At 40.0% G+C, this 21,880-nt stretch overlaps 1 protein-coding gene across 3 annotated transcripts; it reads right to left on the bottom strand.

Moving 5' to 3' along the window:
- Nucleotides 1–613: 613 nt before the first annotated feature.
- On the bottom strand, nucleotides 614–21,789 carry odr4 (odr-4 GPCR localization factor homolog). 3 transcript variants are annotated; one of them, XM_034183634.1, is made up of 15 exons: nucleotides 21,732–21,789; nucleotides 18,525–18,529; nucleotides 15,148–15,254; nucleotides 14,784–14,900; nucleotides 14,586–14,678; nucleotides 14,351–14,457; nucleotides 14,217–14,253; nucleotides 6,603–6,746; nucleotides 6,324–6,419; nucleotides 5,881–5,928; nucleotides 3,310–3,429; nucleotides 3,112–3,226; nucleotides 2,496–2,693; nucleotides 866–913; nucleotides 614–721 (listed from the first exon to the last, which is right to left on the bottom strand). In XM_034183634.1, the coding sequence occupies exons 3-15, from the start codon at nucleotides 15,244–15,246 to the stop codon at nucleotides 651–653; spliced, it is 1,293 nt and encodes a 430-aa protein (XP_034039525.1). In that variant the 5' UTR covers nucleotides 15,247–15,254; nucleotides 18,525–18,529; nucleotides 21,732–21,789; the 3' UTR covers nucleotides 614–650. The 3 variants fall into 3 exon arrangements, with proteins under 3 accessions (XP_034039525.1, XP_034039524.1, XP_034039526.1); XM_034183633.1 differs by lacking the exon at nucleotides 18,525–18,529 and having other exon boundaries at nucleotides 15,148–15,261; nucleotides 21,735–21,779; XM_034183635.1 differs by lacking the exon at nucleotides 18,525–18,529 and having other exon boundaries at nucleotides 15,148–15,251; nucleotides 21,739–21,773.
- Between the last annotated feature and the right edge of the window lie 91 nt (nucleotides 21,790–21,880).

The raw sequence follows: 21,880 nt of genomic DNA on the forward strand, positions 1-21,880 counted from the left end.
ATACATATATATATACATACATATATATATACATACATATATATATACATACATATACACACATATACATACACATATACATATACATACACATATACATATATATATACATATACATATATACATACACATATACATATACATACACATATACATATATATATACATATACATACACATATACATATATATATACATATACATACACATATACATATATATATACATATACATATACATATATATATATATACACACATACATATATATATACACACACACACACACACACATTCTGGACATGCACCATGGAAGAGGATTTGGTTTTCAGTGTGGTTGTGCAGCCCCTACATGTGAGCATTGTTATAAAGGCAGGTAGAAAAGGCACCATATGAGGGAAATAATTAAATGGGAATTCTGTTGATAACAGAGTAATACTTATAAAAAGCAATGACTCAACACTGACTCGAGTCCTGAGCAGTTAAAATAGGTAGTGTTAGTTATTCCTTTATTAGTTATTTCCCCCCCCATTTGAGTTACAGTTTGAGACATCAAATGCATTTTTGGCCCACATGACTCATCATGCCATGTATCCCACCAAGAAACAGAAACATCTGGTAGATCCATTTAAATTCTTTATTTAGTGTGTATCAAAAGTCACTGAAATAAAGCAGTGAGGCAGCTGAGGCAAGCATGGCGACGACACCAGCCAGAGCAACCCCTAAACAAAACAAACAAACAGTTAAAATTGTGTTTGTACACAAATAACTCATATTACCATTATGAGAATGCCTTCATATCAAAGACCAGCTGCCAATAAAAAAATACAGCAGTGGACAGCTACAGCTGTATTTCCCCTTTTTACCAATGTAGGTGTTGGTCATGGACTCTGGCTTTGTTTCCATAGGGAACTCTGAAAAGCAAAAACACTCCAATAATTCAAATAGGCAAAATGCTATACACTCATGAACTAAAACAAATAGGGCAGTGCAGTCTCGTTTGAGGGTGGGCGCAGAAGGGCTAAAATATGTGATTTGTTGGTTTGTAAGAGAAGTGATTAACTTTGATCAATACAGGTACTGAGTAACATCTATATACATAAAGGGCTACGTCTGTCTGTCTGTCTGTCTGGGATAAATTCCCAAACTATAATGTAGCCCTAAAAACTATATGCATTCTGAATCCTCATGACATGGGGAACAAACTGGTACCATTTTTTTTTTTTTTTAAGTTGAACTGAAAATTACCCCAAAATAGCCGGCTGTGTGTATGACCAGGCAGGTTCAAATTTCCAGCCCTGTATATGTGTTGGCCATTTCTGTTTATTTAATCCCTTTCTTCAGCTACTTTATGTTCTTAACTGTTAAGCACCTGACTGTCCTGTACAACCCAGTTTGCCTTCCTGTCTGAATACATTCATTTTATGTTTGTAAAATTGCAATGTAAAAACAGTGAAATACACCACTACCACAATTTTGATTCACTGGTATTTACATTTACTGTTACCTACAATTGTGCTCAAAATTTGTATCACCAGCTATCCATCTTCATGATGAAGTGGTATAGAGGAGGATTTTCTTAAAAAGACTACCTGAAAGATTAGCTACAAATTGCCAGAAGGTACATCTGAGATGCAAGCCTGGCTTGTCTGTTTTGGTGAAAGAAAATCCTTCTCTGCTCTACTCTACTAGAGTAGTGATGCAAAATGCAAAGCTTGCACTGTGCACCATATAAGGCCATAACTTCTTCTGGGTTGTCTGGGTGTCTTGGTGGCTTTCCTCACTCTTCTTTTTCTTGCACAGTCACTCAGTTTTTGAGAACTGTCTACTCCATGCAGATTTACCATAAAGTGTCATACTGTTTGTATTTCTTTGTAATTAATTGAGCACAACTGTACCTTTTGTGTGTAATTTTGTTCTACATTTGATTGCAAAACAAAGCCTGCGTGAAGGACTTCAAATGTGTTTGCCTTTTAACCAAGTATTTCCACTTAGTTTGGGGAGTCCACCTCTTATAGTTCTGCTGGACAAACTTTAGCCCATTAACTATTATCTTTATAAGATATCAGCATTACAAAAACAAATGTTGGACAATTGTTTTGATTAAAATGATTGGCATTTGGCTTATGTCTAAAACATGTTAACCCGGGCAGCGCCGGGTACCCCAGCTAGTGTACTAATATTGGCTGACTGATTTTATAAATACCTATTACCAATCACAGGGAACATGGTGGCTTAGTGGTTAGAATTGTTGCCACACAACAAGAAGGTCATGGATTGTTTCCCACCTGTGGCCTTTCTGTGTGGAGTTTGCATGTTCTCCCTGTGTTCATGTGGGTTCCCTCCCATCTTTGTAAGATGAGTGTGGGTGAGTATGTGATCAGTAGTAAAGAAAACTCATCTTCCTCACAAAAAATGCTCTAAAAATTCTATTTTAAAGTAAAAATCCTACCTGATGAACAGAATGCATTAACTAAATTCTGCATAAACAAATACCTTCTTGATTCTCTGTGATTTCAGGAATAATTTCTTGTCTGGTATCCAAGTTGTCCTCAGCAGCATTGATGTCCATCATCTCCTTCAGCCTGTCAGTCACCTCAGACAGACTTTCATCACTGAACTGGTAGTCGCAAACACACACAGGTCCCACCCCTTTTATTGGACAGAAGACACGGCGAGGAAGACAAAACTGTTCTGAGAGACAGACAGCGATACAAAGAGTCAGAGAAGTTTTGTCTGAGATTTTTATACTAAACACCATTTTTCCTCATTCAAATGAATAACAGAAATATCAATATAAGCAGAGATTTTCTTTGTAAGAAAGCTAGTTTCTTAAAGCTGAAACAATTTTACTTTTTAATAGTAATAATTGTTATACACTTTGTGGAAGCTATCACAAATTTGGATATTATAAGAAAAAAATTACGGTAAATTAAAAAAACAAAAGCCCCTGCATAAATAATGCAGCATTTGCTTAATTCCCAATGCAAAGCTCTTGGACGGAATGTCCACTATAATTCCCTTGTGAGTGACCGTTTACTTTTGGAGATGGTTATAACAGTGATCATAGAGCTTAATAGAGCATGTAGGGGACGTGTATGTGTGTGTTTACCTGTCTGAGGTTTTTCTTGACAGCTGCTGTTGCTCTCATATTCTGCTGTCAGCAGCTCTTCCAGAAGCATTTGAACCCTTGTGGTTACCGTAGAAATAACATCCCGCTTCAACAGCTGCCATGAATGTAGCATGTGTCACATATTAATGGACAGTACTTTGCATTTCATATGGCATTGGCTACTACATTAAACATTACCTTCTCTGCCAGTCTGGCCTTTGGCCGATTGCTCTGCAGGTAAGCTCTGCTATGGATTGCTCCTCTGACAGACACGCTACCTCCACACCGCTGGACAACATCTGTGAGCCGCTGTTGCTCCTGACACACACAAAGATTTACTCTTCTTCTATGAACCTCTGGCAGAACAGTCAAAGTGCTCAACTCTAAAGCAACATCCACAATAGAGGGAGGGGAACAATTAATCAAAATAAGAATTCTACATTGCAGAGGCTCAGTGTACACATACGTCAGTCTGGCTCCACTGTGGGTCAAGATTTGATATGCAAGAGAAGCAGAGCAAAAACATGCAGACTTTATATTACACATTTTTGTTTGTTTTTTAACATACGCCAAGAAAAGCAAAGCAGGTCTAGGAAGTGCTTGACTCTGTGTGTGCATTTTTGTGTAGTCGATGTGTACGTAATATCTTGATAAAGATTTCATGTATCAAAGCGAATGTTGGTACGCAAGGTCACCTCACTAAGACCTCAGACAAGTTTGAAGATGGGCTCAGCTACTGACTTGTTTATTCCCCACACTTATGTCTGAACTGGCAGGGCTGGCTCTGTGGTTGCACACAATGCTGTCACCCCTGGCTCACTGTTCTATACTTTTGTTCCCAAGCAATCATATTTCAAAATGTTTGTTCAGTGACAAAAATACATATGTATTTTAATAATAGCCAGACTGATACGCATAATTTAGAATTGCTTTTAATCTAGTCCTGGATAAGTATACAAATCAGCATCAACTCATTGCTTCCAAAACACTGACAGAATTGTGTTTTATATATATATAGTGAGGAAAATAAGTATTTGAACACCCTGCGATTTTCCAAGTTCTCCCACTTAGAAATCATGGAGGGGTAAAATAAATAAATAAATAAATAAATCTGGAAATCACAATGTATGATTTTTTTAAATAATTGATTTGTATGTTAACTGCTGCAAATAAGTATTTGAACACCTACCAACCAGCAAGAATTCTGGCTCACACAGACCTGTTAATTTTTCTTAAAGAAGCCCTCTTATTCTGCACTCTACCTGTATTAATTGCACCTGTTTGAACTTGTTACCTGTATAAAAGACACCTGTTCACACACTCAATCACACTCCAACCTGTCCACGATACCCAAGACCAAAGAGCTGTCTAAGGACACCAGGGACCAAACTGTAGACCTGCACAAGGCTGTGATGGACTACAGGACAACAGGCAAGCAGCTTGGTAGAAGACAACATTATTTATTAGAAAGTAGAAGAAACACAAGATGACTGTCAATCTCCCTCGGTCTGGGATTCCATGCAAGATCTCACTTTGTGGGGTAATGATGATTCTGAGAAAGCTCAGAACTACACAGGAGGACCTGGTCAATGAGCTGAATAGAGCTGGGACCACAGTCACAAAGATTACATTAGTAACACATGATGCTGTCATGGTTTAAAAGTCTGCAGGGCAGCAAGGTCCCCCTGCTCAAGCCAGCACGTGTCCAGGCCCGTTTGAAGTTCACCAGTGACCATCTGGATGATCCAGAGGAGGCATGGGAGAAGGTCATGTGGTCAGATGAGACCAGAATAAAGCTTTTTGGAATCAACTCCACTTACCATGTTTAGATGATGAGAACAACCCCAAGAAAACCATCCCAACTGTGAAGCATGGGGGTGGAAACATCATACTCTGGGGGTGCTCTTCTGCAAAGGGGACAGGACGACTGCACCGTATTGAAGGGAGGATGGATGGGGTCATGTATTGCGAGATTTTGGCAAACAACCTCCTTCCCTCAGTAAGAGCATTGAAGATGGGTCATGGCTCGGTCGTCCAGCAAGACATTGACCCCAAACACACAGCCAGGGCAACTAAGGAGGGGCTCCGTAAGAAGCATTTAAAGGTCCTGGAGTGGCCTGGCCAGTCTCCAGACCTGAACTCAATAGAAAATCTTTGGAGGGAGCTGAAACTCCAAACCTGAAAGATTTGGAGAAGAGCTGTATGGAGGAGTGGACAAAAATCCCTGCTGCAGTGTGTGCAAACCTGGTGAAAAACTACAGGAAACGTTTGACCTCTGTAATTGCAAACAAAGGGTACTGTACCAAATATTAACACTGATTTTGACAGGTGTTGAAATACTTATTTGCAGCAGTAACATACAAATAAATTATAAAAAAAATCATACATTGTGATTTCCGTATTTTTTTTTTAGATTATGTCTCTCACAGTGGACATGCACCTAAGATGAAAATTTCAGACCCCTCCATGTTTGCTAAGTGGGAGAACCTGCAAAATTGAAAAGCATGAGTGGACAACTCTTGAAAAGGATGTATAAGAAATCACTGGACAAAAACTGTCACTGATCACCAAACAGCTGCTTTGGAGACACAGCGTGCAGGATACACCACTCCTCTACATCGTCCCTAGCAGATGAAGTTGTGGGGATAATTTGTCATGATCACCACTTTTCAAGACAAACTGAAGGACAACAAACAAACTGTTTACTCTTGTGAAAGGTACAGGTATATGAAGAGTTTAATGAAACACGTGCATGGTTGTGTTCCTTACCGGTGTGATGAACAGTTGAGCTGTGTGCATCTGTCTTGTATTCCTCTTCTATCAAAAAATATCAAACACAATGGGTTAAACTCTTAGCCCTGCCCTTCCCAATAACCTACAGAAGGACTTTGATTTGACATTTTAAATTAGAATATTTATACATTATACATGCAGCTTATTGCCTCAGCAAGTAATTTTACTGTTGAGCGCCTCCCCTCAAATTAAAGTCTCAATCACCTGCTGTGGTGACTGGCAACAAGGAAAAGCTGCAACACCTTTGCCCTTCATGGCACACTGTTGGCTACCCCTGGAGTAGAGGAAGTTTCTAGATACCTCTTATTATATTTGTATGACAGAGAATCCAAGTAGAATGGTTGTAGAGTAAATGTAGGTTTACTTTTACTGTACTTTCACAGTTGTTTTATTTATTTGTTTTTAAACTTTTTTATCACCTGTCCCGCTGTCAGCTCAGAATCATCTGGGAACTTCTTTCCATCAATCAGACAAATTCCACTCTCAATCTGGTGCACCCACATTTTCAGTCCTTCCTGAAACAAAGACTGACATGAGAACAGTCCCACTAACATTTGTGAACATGCATGTGTGACTGTTTGCATGCCAGTGATTATATATGTGCATACTTGAACGTGTGTTACTAATTTTAAAGTGATGGGACTTTGCTAAACTCTAAAATGGTTGTTCTCTGATTTGCCTGTGTATGTGAGTCTGACCTTGAGACATTTATCCATGATTTGATTGCTGGTTCTGTGCACTGGCAGTGGTACCACCACGTCCATATTTAGACAACATGACACCATGGACCAGGACGAACACAGACCTGACTGGTACTTCCAATCAGCAGGCTTGGCTATGCTCTGAAACAGTCAATTACCGCAATGTGCTTTAAAATAACATGCCACTATTTTGGTGAATTTATATTAAACATTGATGATTACATGTTGTAAGATGTTACAGCAGGATGATAATAAGACAGTTAACACACTGAGATTATGACCGCTGAATCTCCATCTCTGATCTCAATTGTGCCGGTGTACCCCCAAATGGACTCTGTGCAATTTCTAATGTTAGAAAGAATGTGGACATATCTTTGTAATACAGACGTTTAGCATCACTTAGCTCAGGATATTCCTGCTTCCATTTATTGTGGGTAACTGTGGAAAGATCAGTGGCAGCCCCATTTATGAGGTCATGCTATCAGGGTGTGGCACAAACTGGGCAATGGTGGGCACAGATAACCAAACAATTAACCTCAATAACAGATAATCAGATAACTGAAAAGTTATCTTTGGTAAAGATAAAAGGATAAACCACCCAAAAATGTATCGGAAGTTACAGATAACCGATAACCAATAAATTCCAGTATCGTCTCCGGTACACTTGCAACTACTAACAAGCTGATCTTGAGTTTTAACACCATGATCGCTTCTGGAAGAATCAAAAGCGATGACAGACCCAAACAATGAGTCAGCACTTCTGTCTTTGAGCATCCTGCCCCCTGCTGGAAGCTCCAGTTTACTACATGGCTTCCAGCACAAACGCAGCTGAGATGAGCCATGAAGCTCAACTCTCTACCCAACTAGAACGCTGCCGCCAGGCAGAAGAAATGGAAAACAAAGCAATGCTGACTTATGGTTTGATGTAAATAAAATGAATACTGATAGAATAACTCCATTACTGTCAATTCTGTCATTTGTACAAAGTTAAAATATAACATATATCTTTTAATGTTGAATAATGCACTAATTCAGAAGTTTTTTAATAAACACAGACAGATGGCATTCTGGGTAAAATGTGCCTCCGCTAACACTGATTGGTTGACTCATTCATTCTATGCAAACCAACACGTTAATGTGAGGTGTGTTTATTTGTAAAAAAAAAGGCATTTAAAAAAAAAAAGCCAAGTTGTAATTAGATAACCGTCTGATATAACCGGTGTCAAAATAAATAGAACACTGCCATGATCTACTGGTGCCAGTGCGAGTTTTGGCCCTTTTCCAGCTGATTTTTCATTTGTGCGAGAATTTTTTGGATCGCACCGAGTTTCAGGTTAATTGCGCATCCTGCATCGTTTAGTATACATGGAGTAACGAGCTGCGTTTAACATCTCACGACCACCTCCTGATCGCCGATCATATGGCCAGATGAAAATCAAACCTGTTTGATATTCTGGTCGGCCGTCGTGAGGGTATCCTGCTGCTGAAGCACTACAAGCGTCCAACCTGTCGCACTGTGCAAACACCGCAGACCTCTTTTGTAATGTTTTTTTGTTTGTTTAAAACGTTGATGTCTCCAATCAAGAGTTTTTGTAAATTAAGCTTGGGAAAAAAAAAGCTTCTGTTTACATTTTGCTTCTGGAAACACGAGTCCAACGTGTGGTTTTTGAACTTATAATGTGTGTGAGAACATAAATCGTGCGCTCTGAACTTTTACACCCTGTGGTACAGTTTGAGCTGGAACTGAGTACAGTGATTGAAAATATCAGCACAGCTTCAGGGCAAATACTGCCATGAACACTACTGGCCAGTAGATGGCAGTAGAGACCTTAAAAACGTGCCAAAACAAAATTCCAAATAATCTGTGTCTGCTACATTTAAGATGCGTGGAATTTAATAAAATTGCAGTCACTGTATCGGACCATTGTGGTGAAGAGAGAGCTGAGTGGGGGGCAAAGCTCTCAATTTACCGATTGATCTACGTTCCGACCCTCACCTATGGTCATGAGGTTTGGCTCATGACCGAAAGAACAAGATCTCGAGTACAAGCGGCCAAGATGAGTTTCCTCTGCAGGGTGGCTGGGCACTCCCTTAGAGATAGGGTGAGGAGCTCTGTCACTAGGGAGGAGCTCGGAGTTGAGCCACTGCTCCTCCACGTCGAAAGGAGCCAGTTGAGGTGGCTTGGGCATCTTTTCCGGATGCCCCCAGGACGCCTCGCTGGAGAGGTGTTCCGGGCATGTCCCATCGGGAAGAGGCCCCGGGAAAAACCCAGGACACGCTGGAGGGACTACGTCTCTCAGCTGGCTTGGGAATGCCTCAGGGTTCCCCCGGAGGAGCTGGGGGAGGTGTGTGCAGATCGTGAAGTCTGGGTGGCTTTGCGTGAGCTGCTGCCCCCGCAACCCGACCTCAGATAAGCGGAAGAAAATGGATGGATGGATGGAAAGTAAAATACATTCAACAAGCTGGCAGTGAGCTGCGAGACAGGGAGGGCTTAAATGAGGAGCAAACTAAGTGATGTGGAGCAGGTGTGTGGAAATCTCTGGAAGGGGGCATGGTCAGGGAAGACAAAAATTGTGCACAGTGCAAGATCATGAGGAAGGAAAACACAGAGTGGAGCGATGTAAGAGACAAAGATGCTTGAGCAGGTGCAAAGAGAGTGAAGGTAAACACAAAGCAGACAGAATCAAAGTGAGAGTCAGAGACAAGAGGCAGGTGCAGTGGAGTGATAACATAATCAGGTGGGTGTGAGGGAAACAGAAAACAAAGGTCAAATGGAAACAGAGGACTATGAACAGAGCATGAACAGAAACTGAGGACAGAATAAAATACTACAATAAACAAGAACTGAACTAAGCATGAATACGAGAACTAAAAGGTGAGCCATCAGAGAAAAGCAAAACCATAATGGAAACAAATCATGGCTGAAGGAAGAAATAAAAGATAAGCAGGTGGCAAAACAAACTATTAGTTAAACAGCAAATAAACAAAACCAGTGACCACAGAATAGTGCAATAGATAACACAGGATAACTGATAAACTGAGAATGCAATAAATAACAAATGGAACATAATGAGATAAGCATCCCTGAAGATAAATATTAACAAAAACCTGTGACTAAAGCATAATACAATAAATTAAATAAACAGGATCAAACTAGGACTGAAGTGACTAAGCGTGAACAAATACAAGAAAGATGAAATAGAAACAAAACCAATGATAACATGAGCATGATCATGACAGACACGACAAGACATGAATAAAACCACTGAAGGCTTAGAGCATGGGAACAGAAAAAGGTTCAGAACTGTAACAACTGGCCCTAAGGGGCTGGAGCATGACACATGCTTCTGCTGGAAATTAAGGACTTTACAAAATGTATTTAAAGTCTTGGGCCTAGACATTTCCGGTTAGTGGTTACGCATGCCTCACTCCACTTGTACATCCAGACTTGTGTCAGGAAGGACATGCAATGTAGAAATGTGTGCCAAATCAACATATGATACATGGAGGTGCTGCTGTGGAGACCCTGAGCAAAAATGGGAGAAGCCAAGATAAAGAAATTAGTTACTGAAAGTCTTTGGCTTTGCCTGCAACAGGTAATTCTGTGGCAGAGGAAAATAGGGAGGTGGAAAAAGGGAGAACAATGTATTGTTATATAAGGAGTTTGAGACTATGAGCTCAAAGAGTAAGAAGGAGAAGAAAGCCCCACTGGATACCAGTCCAATGTAAGTGACTACTCGATCCAAGGCCAGCACCCATTCACAGCTAGGTGGACTGGGACAATGCACATGATAGTCTAGTTCCTTGTGATCCATATTTTACTTTAGTTAGATTTTACTGCAGAGTTGGAAACTTATACATTTTTTGAAAGCTTACATTATGGGCTTTCAGAAAAACCATGTTGCCATTTGCTCCAATGAACAAATATGGCCACCATCTTGAATTCCAATATGGCTACCAACATTTAAAATTTTTGCTAAAATATGACAGATAAATATTTTTTTTTCAGAACTAAACTGAATATTTATTGTCAAAAACTTCCATAGGAATAGTGGTATATAACCAGGGGTGCACATAACTTTTTCGGAGAGTTACTCAGGTGAGTACCAGGAGATGGTGTCTGGTACTCACTCCATATATAGCGTGGTCTTAAGTGCAGTCTTCCTCACTGTCCTCCTCACTGTTGCCTCCAATGTCCTCTGCTTCAGCTTCCTGCATGGTAGATGATGAAGATGTTGCAGATGCATCTCCCCGTCCTTGGTTGAGCCTCCGATTAGCTGTCTCCATCCATAGGTCAACAGCTTGCTTTGGGTCAAATGTCTCTGTGGTCTGCTTTGACAGGTGAATGCGCATTAGGGCTGAGAGACGAGCATGTGACAGACAAGATCTGTACTTGGTTTTTATTATGTTGAGATGTGAGAATCCCCTCTCACAAGCTGCACTGCTTAAAGGCAGTGTAAGAGACAGCTTAACCACCTTGTTGATGTTGGAGTAAGCATCTGGGTTACTTGTATTTATTATTTGGACCAAGTCATATACAGAAGAGGCTCCCAGGCACTTTCCTGCCTGCTTTAAGTGCATCCATTCTGTCACAGTGGTGTTTTTGTCAAGTTGCAAGACAGCTTCATATTTCTTGAGAATGCTGCAAACTGTTTTGTTTCCAAAATTGTGGAGCTCTTGCATTTCCTGAGGCCATGTTGAAGGATCAAATACTAAGAAACGATCACATGATTTGAGGGAATCATATCTGACTTCAAACTCTTCAATTAACCCCGAGTAAGTTTGTCTTGTCTCTGTCAGCATCAGCATTAGAAACCGTCTGTGCACTGTGACCTTCACCATCAAGCAGAAGTGTGAACTGTCCAATGGCCACCATGAGTTCATCTTTACATTCTCTAATGGTCAGCTTTTCCTTCTGAAACCTAATGGATGTGGTTTTCAATATGTTGCCAATGTCAAGCATGTTTGACAGAAAGCACTGAAAACGCTCTGTGCAGATATGCTGAAGGTCACTGTTATCACTCGTATCCAACTGCATTTTAATGGCTGGCAACAGTCTTGATATTTTTATCAGTGTTTCATGCCTCCATGCAGACTGTCTGATATTATGAAACTTGCCCAGTTTCACAAAGGAGATCCCATTTTCTTCACACAGCTTCTTCAGGGCAGCAGTTTTTTTTGCTCCACCTTTTTGTAAATAAAACTGCAGCAGCTTGACCACAGAGCGATTGAATGTCTCACAGTAAGGCACATTGCGATCAGCTGATTTTGCATAATTCTCCAGTGTGTGTGTGGTGCACAAAATGTGCACAAGGGAGTCTCCAAACGCAGCAAGTTGATGGAGTTTTGGTACCACACTGTTGTACATACCGACGTTGACAGCTGCCCCGTCTGTGCACACAGCGACCAACTTTGTTGTCCAGTCATCCAAGCCTGCATCCTGGAAAAGTCTCACAAGTCCATCTGTTACGTCCTGTGCAGTTCGGTCAGCACCCAGTTCAATCAGTCCAAGAAAGTCGGACATTAACTCTCCGTTGCTGGACACAGACACAATGTAAACGATTTCCTGCTCGCTTTTTGTGATGTCCTCAGATCCATCAAAAAGCAGCCCCTAAAATTCAACAGACTGCAATTTGGTTCCTAACCCCTCGCTGATGGTGTGAGCGATGCTCTGCACGATCCGTGTGCCGCCTTCACGTGAAAGATACGCACCTCCGACATTTACTCCCAGCCGCTTCAGTAAAGGAATGTCCTTAGAATAGGAAGACATTGGACGTGCGTGTTTAGCTTTATGGAAGGTGAGCAGAAAAATATTAAACAGAGCTTGCCGCTGTTCTTCATTCAGCTTGTCGCGCCATCTTATAAGTGGACGATTGGACATTTCTTCTCGGCTAGCCTGTTTATTAGCAATGGCTTGCGCCACATTCGTGTGCTCCTTGCTTTTTTCATGTTTATCAAATAAAGGATGATTGAAATTCTTTGAGCCTTTATAAAACGCACCTGTTTTATCTGCTAGATGTGGATGTGAGCAGCAAATCTTGCACCACATGTCAGTGCGCTCATCGTTAGCTTTGAGCCACTGCACATCTTGGAGCCACTTTTCCAAGAAAAGTCTCTTCTTTGGCTCTGGCTCCAGTTGTCGTCTCTTTGTCGGTGGCGAAAAGCCAAAGAAGCTGCTTAATGTTTGTTGTTTTCTGGACATCTCTGACAGTAGTTGACAAGCAACATGTGAGATGAAAGTTAAGACATGATCGGTGAAGTACGCAAAGGCGTGAAATAACAGGTGTCATTACGCATTCCAGATTTTTGCCGCGCATGCGTACCACTTATGTGCACCCCTGTATATAACATCTTCTTACATACTTAACATATATGAATAAATGTCCACTATACTAAGTGGAATAACTGTTCCAAGATAGTAAAGTACATGTAGGCCTAATTAAAGTCTACAAAATACTTAATAGCTATCACTCTCATCATCACTGTCACTGCTGTAACTCACACAGTGTGTCCATTAAATTAAATTAAATTAAATGAATTAATTAATTTGTTGCAATATTTATTCAATTAGTTTTCATGTGCTGAAGTTTGATAATGGGCTACATAATAAGATTCTTGTTTTGTTTCTTATTCTGCTTTGCATACCTTTCTGCTCTTGCCAAATCTGATACATTTCTCTTTTTCAAAAAAAACTTTCTTGTTAAACATTAATGTAACTTTAAGATGATAGTAAGTCCCTTTGGCTGCTCCCTTGTTTGCACTCTGGTTGCCACAGCAAATCCAAGGTGGATCTACATGTTGAATTCACACAGGTTTTACGCCGGATACCCTTCCTGACGCAACTCCACATCACATGGAGAAATGTGGCAGGGGCGGGATTTGAACCCGGAGCCTTCTGAACTGTAACCAAGCGCATTAACCACTTGGCCACCACCCCTGCCACCTTTAAGATGATAATGCTGATATTACAACAGTTACGAAAATATTACGTAATATCAAAATGTTTATCCTACACTTTTGTTGTTCAGAATCATAGCTTGCCCTCTGGTAAACATAGGCAGCTAATTCTCGAAACGAAAATTATATGTGATTTCACTGAAAGGAGAGCATGTTTGCAGCAGGATGACTTGCAGGCCCTGTTATCATATGCCAGCAAACTAATTCTTAGCTAAAATTGTAGTTTTGAGTGGTAAAATTAATATTTGTGTTATTTACCAGTCACTATTTGGGCAAAATGTGTGAGGTGCTAGTGGCCATAATGGAATTCAAGATGGCAGCCATATTGGTTTATGGGAGAAAATGGCAACATTGATTTTCTGAAAGCCTATAACATAAGCTTTCCAAAAATGTATAGATTTCCAAATCTCCAAAAAAATCCAAAGAAATTACACAAGGAACTAGTCTATGAAGTGTCTTGTCCAAGCACGCAAACTGGTAGTGTGACAAGGAAATGACAGCTCACATCTTTATCATACCATACTGTTCACTCTATATGCATCAAGTTTGAATTATCGCTCTAAAATTAACCAAACTAAGGTAAAAGAATTAATAACATGTTTGTTAAGCAAACTGAGATCAGTGACTGTGATAAAGTGAAGAATTACCACTAACCTTGTTGTCACTGACATCAAAGGTTCTGCAGACTGTTCTGGTGTGCTGAGTTAAAGACATTTCACGCAGTCATTTGTGTAGCCAACTGCCAGCAACAGTAGGCAAGCCAATGAGACACCTGTGCATAAAGATACTTTCTCGTTTTGGAGTTGATGTGCAGTGTGACACAATCTGTGACATCATCATCAGCAGGGCTCCACAGATGTTCAGAAGAGATCAGGTTTTCCACTGAGAAAACCAGCTGCACACAGACAGGACAGTCCACATACATCATACACCCAGAGAGAATAATCAATGTATGATGCTTATAAACAGATTCAGCTGCAGTGGAACAATTATACATCTGGAAACAGAAGATATGGTTCTGACCTGGCGGAGTAATGTCAGTGTCTCTTTCGCTTCTGCATCAGTGATGATGAAAACTCCTAAAACTGACAGACCTCCTGGCAGCATCCTGGATACCTACAAACACACAAAGTATCAAGTGACATCAGTAATTAGTGTGTTTTGAAGGCGATAATCAGCTAACCAATACTAGCATGATTGTTGGTACTTGCCAAGCCTTACCTGTCGAGCATGCTCAGTAACCCACTCCTTGTCCACAGAGTTCACGGTTACTCCAGTAGGCTCTGTCTTTTCGGGTGTTCGAGCTGCCATTATAACAAAATCCCTCTGAGGTGTACACTGAAAAATGGGGGTCATCATTAATGCCATAACCTTCACACAAACCACCTGATGAACACAAATCTTGAAAAGAAGCATGGATTGCACTGTCCTGTATTTCAGCTAAATTGAACACGATGTGGAAAATGTAACCTGTTGACCATTATAAAAACTAACATACAAACTAGATGAAACTGTAGACATCCCAACAACAGGAAAGGGCCACAGAGCAAAATGATATTTGATAGTCATTATAACAGAGCATTACCTGTCCAATAAGCAGGCCAGCGATAGGACCTGCCTGCAGTTCACACAGTCCGGACAGATACACCTCCACAGCATCCTCTACTATATAACCACGGCCCATACTGCCTGAAGAAAGCAGGACAAGGAGAAAGAGCCCACAGAAAATTATTGTAATTACTGACATTGTCAGTATGACAGCATTAAAATGTGCAGATAAAGTTTTCACATCGTGGAAAATTAATAACTTCACATGTAGCTTCATCAACACCAATGCAGAAAAACAAAATTAAAGAGGTGGAAGGCTGGGGGGACAGATTCAATTACTGATTACTATAATCAACTGTTCAGTTATGAGGAATTCATTCACTTATTTCAAAATACAACACAAGGTCACAAATTCTAAAAATCCTCAAAAAAATGACAGTAAGAAGTCAGAGTGTGCATATTTTCATTCCAACAGATCATTTTAGCAAGTAATACTACTTATTAACACCAGTTTGAGTTAAATGAAGAGGCTAACCAGTGAAATCACTAGTTGACACTAGTTCAACACAAAATTCACACATAATTTAGGGGGCCACGTGCAGTTGCAAAAAGTTTTTTTTTTAATAAGCATTTTGCTATGGTTCAGGGTTGAAGGACATATTAACTACAAACATTTTCTCACATTTAGTGGGTGTATCAGAGCAGTTAATCACAGTACTGATGTGTACTATGTAAACCCCACCGTATTAACAGGGCAGTGCACACAATAGATTCTGTACAATATATGGACCTGGATATACTACAATATACATAAGAATATGTGATGCACAGCCAGTCTGCTCTGTGTAAGTCTGATCCCATTAGATCTCAGAAGCTAAGCAGAGGGAGTACTGGTTAGTACTTGGAAGGGAGACCTCTTTGGATGGGGCAGACCAGGGGCTGTGTGTTTTTCTCCAAGTAAAACTGGAGATGCGTCAGGAAGGGCATCCGGCGTAAACTTGTGCTAACTGTTGCATAAACATGTCCCCAATGCGGTTTGTGCTGGATCCACTGTGGCGGTCCTCAACAAATGAGAGCAGCTTACAGGATAACAACATAAGAATATGGGATCAAGGTGAATTTTGTTGTATTTTAAGTGAAGTTATGAAAATCTCTTTCCAACAAATCTGTAAAACCTTGGAAGGATACTGGCAAATATTTTAAATTACAATGAAGAATGTAAGGACTAAAAGTCAATTATTGGTGGTCTTTATGTGTCTCTTATTTTTGTATATTTGTATATCTCTTATTTTTGTATATTATTTTAGTGATGTGTTCTGTAAACTGTGAAAAGGGGCATGATAGCCATTATTTTTAATCTGATAATAATAAACCTAAGTAAAGATCAGAAGCTCAAAGCGCTTTACAGTAATCCCTCGCATTCACCCACACACACACACACACACACCCACACACCCACACACCCACACCCACACCCACACACACACACACACACACACACACACACACACACACACACACACACACACACACACACACACACACACACACACACACACGTCAGGGTGCTGCCATCACTACACACCGCGAGCAACTTGTGGATTAAGGACCTTGTCAAGGGCCGCTAGTGATTTTCTGGCCACATGAGGGTTTGAACTGAAGAAACTCTGGTCTCATGCCCATTGCCTAACCACTAGACTAGGGGTATTCAACTCCAGTCCTCAAGGGCTGGTGCCCTGCAACTTTTAGATGTGCCTCTGCTTCAACACACCTGAGTCAATTAATGAGGTCATCAGTGGTGGGCACAGCTAACCAAAAAGTCAACTTCAATAACAGTTAATCCGCTAACTAAAAAGTTGTCTTTTATAAAGCTAAACCGATAAACCCCTAAAAAATTTAGCAGAAGTTACAGATAAAAGCTACACCGATAACTTTCAGTATTGATTTCAGTACACTAGCAGCTACTGACAACAACGAGCCAGCGCTTCTGTGTCACATTAGCTTTCTGTCACCAAAAGGGACCTGGTGACCAAGGAAAAAGCGGAGGAGTAGCGATGATAAAAACAATTTCTCTTTACAACATACAAACTCGCTGGCATATCACACAAGTAATCAACAGGCATACAGCTTGAACTTATGGTTAAAATTTTAACCAAACTAATTCCAGACAAGTTATTTAAATTAATGTCACATCAGGCATTTTATGAAGTGAAAATATTAGCTATATGTTTTAGTTTTAAAGTAATGCACTAATTTTAAAGGTTTTAGTGTTTGGACAGACACACATGCTGCAATGCATTATGGGTAAAGTTTCATTACAGGAGAAATGCATAAGACAGTGGGAATATTATATTTTTTTTAATAACCGTTTTAACACTGTGGATTTTAACTCTGAGATTCAGGAACTGAAGGATGAGCTTGTGGACACTCAGCACTTTAATACTGAACTAAAAGACGTAGAAAAAGTCTTTTACAAAATTAAAGTTAACAAAAGTCCAGGTCCTGACAGAGTGTGTGGGCATCTGTTAAAGACATGTGCATCAGTACTCAGCCTTATTTTTCATTCAATTTTTAATATGTCTTTGAAGGAACAAGCTATTCCAAAAATATGGAAAGAAGCTGATATAGTCCCTGTCCCCAAATCTAGTTGCCCAAAGACCTTAATGAAAATCTTTGAAAAATTTGCACGAACTTAAATCTTACGGTTGGTGAAGGGGGAGCTTGACCCTTTACAGTTTGCATACAGGCCGCACAGGGGAGTTGAGGATGCCACAGCCACTTTATTGAATCTTGTTTTGAACCACCTGGATGGGCACAGAGCCCATGCCAGGCTTTTATTCGTGGATTTTACCTCAGCTTTTAACACCATCCAGCCCCATATTTTAACTAATAGGCTTTTGATCATTTTAACTTGAGTAAGAATCTAGTGGGGTGGATTCTGAACTTTTTATCTGACAGGACACAGAGAGTGAGAGTCAATGGTGTTTTATCTGATCCTGTTTGCACTTCCACTGGTTCACCACAAGGGTGTGTTCTTTCACCACTGCTGTATATTTTGTATACAAAAATGTGTCAAAGCAAGTATGAGAACAGATTCATTTTAAAATATGCAGATGACTGTCATTGTGAGCTTGCTGAAGGATGGGGAAAGTGGCCATGGGCCGATTGTCAATGACTTTGTTGAGTGGTGTGAGGCCTCTCACCTCATATTAAATGTGTCCAAAACCAAGGACATGGTCATGGACTTCAGGAAGAGTGGTCAAACTCATAGCATGATCACCTCAATCAAAGGTGAGACTGTGGGGCAGGTCACCACATACAAATAGCTTGGAACTGTAATTGACTCTGGACTGACCTTTGTAGCCAACTGCGAGGAAGTCTTCAAGAAAGGACAGCAGTGCCTGTACTGTCTCAGGAAACTGGCTGTTTTTAATGTTGATTGAACTCTTATATCCTTGTTCTATCATGCTTTTATTGAGTCCATTTTATCATTTTCTTTAGTGGCTTGGTTTGGGTCATTTTCTATGACGAACAGGAACTCTCTAAACAAGATAGTTACATGGGCGAGTAAGCTGACTGGGCAACCACAGCTGAGCCTAGACTCACTGTACATCAGACAGTTACAGCGGCTCGGCTCTAGTATCAGCCAGGACCAATCCCACCCTCTAAACTCTCTGTTTGTGCTTCTGCCGTCTGCTCAGAGATTTTCTGTTCCAAAATGTAGAACAAAGAGATTTAAAAACAGTTTTGTTCCTGCAGCAATATCTGTGCTAAACAAAAATCAGCGCCACTAAAAACAACTGACTCTAAACACTTTAAGTCCTGGTTTGTTTTTACTGTTTATTTATTCATGTTGTACTGTATGTATGAGTGCATGGTTTGGGGATGCCCCTCTCTTCTGAACTGCAAACCTAATTTACCTACGGGTACGAATAAAGAAACCTGAACCTGAATTAGCTTACAACTTCATAAGACTACAGAAGTGCAAGACGTCCCCTCCCAACATCTTTTTTTCTTTGCCTTTTTGTCTCAAAAACATTTCAGAACTATTTGACAGGAACAAGTGATGTATAAGTTACAATTAACCAGAATATTAACTACATTAGAATCTATATGTTAATAGCCAAGTGGCCTCTGTGTGCGCGCGTGCATGTGTATGGCTTTGATCACGGAGAAACTGGAGAGAGCTGACATTTTCCGTTTGGTATACTTATGTTGTCTGGGTCAAGGATGAACGGTGCAAAAATGGAAAGTTGATAGTACTAATATTTATGGAGAAATTAAGGACCTTAGCTAACAACAGTGAACAATGGACACTGTGCTACAATGTACCATGGGAGTTTGGTGTTCAAATGTTATTGTGGTTCATGTTAGTTTAACAGTGTTGTTAGTGTTAGAGTTTATTATGTTTTGTTTTGTAATTTTTATAGTTCAATTGGTTTAGTCAGTTTAGTTAAGTGTCATGCTACCGTTACCATGATTGGGAAGTGTAGTGCATTTGATGTTTTCTGCCACTGTCTCTCATTGTGGGTGTGTAAAAATAAAAGCACCTGCATGGGGCAGAATGCAGAAAAGACAAAAAGCTCTGGCTTGGTTTTCATTCTTCCGCGCAGCTCACCACAATATATTAAAAGCAAAGTGGACTGTGTACGTGTATGTGCATGTGTATAACTTTGATTATGGACAAACTAGGGAGTGCTGACATTTGCCGTTTGATATGCTTATGTATTTTTGGTCATGGATGAATGCCACCAAAACAGAATGCTGATAGGATTAATATTTTTGGAGAAATTATGGATATTAGCTAACAACAATGAACAGTGGACTTTGATAATTACATTTTGGACTCACACGCCATTCCAGGGTGGTAAGTCATCTATATATGAAAAGCGAAGTGAGGCCTGTGTATGTGTACATGACTTTAGTAAATTCAATGTAAGCACATAATTGTAAATATCTTAAAAATACGTGGATGACAAGAAAGTGAAAACACTTCTCTCCATTGTGGTCCAATAAAAAAAAAAAAAATAAAAAAAATCAAATGACAAAATAGAAGTAACAATAAAATAAACTACTACTAACAACAACAACAATAATAATAATAATAATAATAATAATAATATTATATGATAACAAGAATCTAAACAATTTACATTAAGAAAGTAAATTAACATGAATAAATTAACAGGAAATAAAAGGGTTGCGTTCTGATGAGGGATATGAAGACCAGAGGCCATACTCTACGCTTTAAAAGGAGAACTACAAATACTAACAAAGGACTGTTTTCTTCAGTAATCGGGTCATACCATGGTGGAATGGGCTACCTGATGAAATTGTCACAGCACCATTAGTCAATGCCTTCAAAACAAGACTAGACAAATATAAGGAATACCATGCAGTGAAATGTAATCACAGAGCACTTGATTACCCCCATAAACTTAATGACAGTTAGCTGAAAAAAAGAACCATTTAAGGTGTGGTGTCCCCCTAAAAATTGGCCCGCCCTGCCTTCACTGTGCATGCATCATTTCTGAGCGTCATTTCTCAGCGTCGGCAGCAATTGGCAGATTATCACCTTGTTTCTGCTTAAAACTGCACTCCAGTCATCACCTATCTCAGCGACAGATATGTGAAGCTTTTGTACAACAATCATTTCCACATAAATTCAGCATTATTTCATAATAAAAGACGGAGGAAGCAATAAGAGCCCCAACTACTCGGGCTGCTAGCTGATGCGTTCCATGCGTCCGTCATTTCAAAGCATCACAAAATTTTGCCTCGTTTCTGCTTAAAACGGCCTCGTTTCTGCTTAAAACTGACTTTAGAATGATTTAAGAGGTTTTACCTTGTCATCTGATGGTTAATAATCACATTAATCCATTTGATCGCTTTGGGTGAAGAGACACTGTCTCAGGCGAGCGCCACAGCTGCTGCAGCGCCTACGTCATTTCAGAGCAGTAACGACTCACCGATTATCGCCTCGTTGTCTGCTTGAAACTGACTTTAGAATGATATAAGAGGTTTTTACCTTGTCATCTGATGGTTAATGATCACATTAATCCCTTTGGGTGTAGAGTCCATCTCAGACGTGGTGCTGTGGTCTCAAATGATGCATGCGCAGTGAAGGCAGGGCGTACCAATTTTTAGGGGGGACCACTCGGTCTGCTACACCAGATTTAACTGCAGGAAACGCCTACCTAACCAAATACTCTACTCAACTCTATCTATCTATATAGATAAATAGATATGAACACCCATTAGGAGTGTTTAAATCCCAACCATGTGTGACAGTAAAAAGCAGACAGAAACATATTTTCTACTTTAAAAAACTTAAGTAAGAGAAGGGGGAATTGTTCCACTATAGTCCTTAGACTGCCAGTGTCCAACCGAAATGATGAATTAACACTAATGAAGTAACTAACATCACTGCTAGCTAGTAAACGAGTCAGAGCTGGGTCGGCTAACAGAGCAACAAACTACATTTAATTAGTGTCAAATTACCAATGACGACATTGCAGACACATATTATAAAACTAAAATTTCAGAACAAATCCACATTATCAGCTCATTAAATAAAATATCTGAAAAGATACTTTTGACTACATTCATTAGTCAATTCACAACAAACCTTAATTTTGACAACTGCTACTGGTTCGTCAGCAAAGCAGAAAACGTACTTCCGTCGCATGTCGGTGACGTACCGAGCTGGTGGACGTCAGAAGTAGGAAAGTTAGCAAATTAAAACTCTGCTCTTTTAGAAATATGTTGTT

The sequence above is a fragment of the Thalassophryne amazonica genome, chromosome 12, assembly GCF_902500255.1.
Source record: "Thalassophryne amazonica chromosome 12, fThaAma1.1, whole genome shotgun sequence".
Lineage (NCBI taxonomy): Eukaryota > Metazoa > Chordata > Actinopteri > Batrachoidiformes > Batrachoididae > Thalassophryne > Thalassophryne amazonica.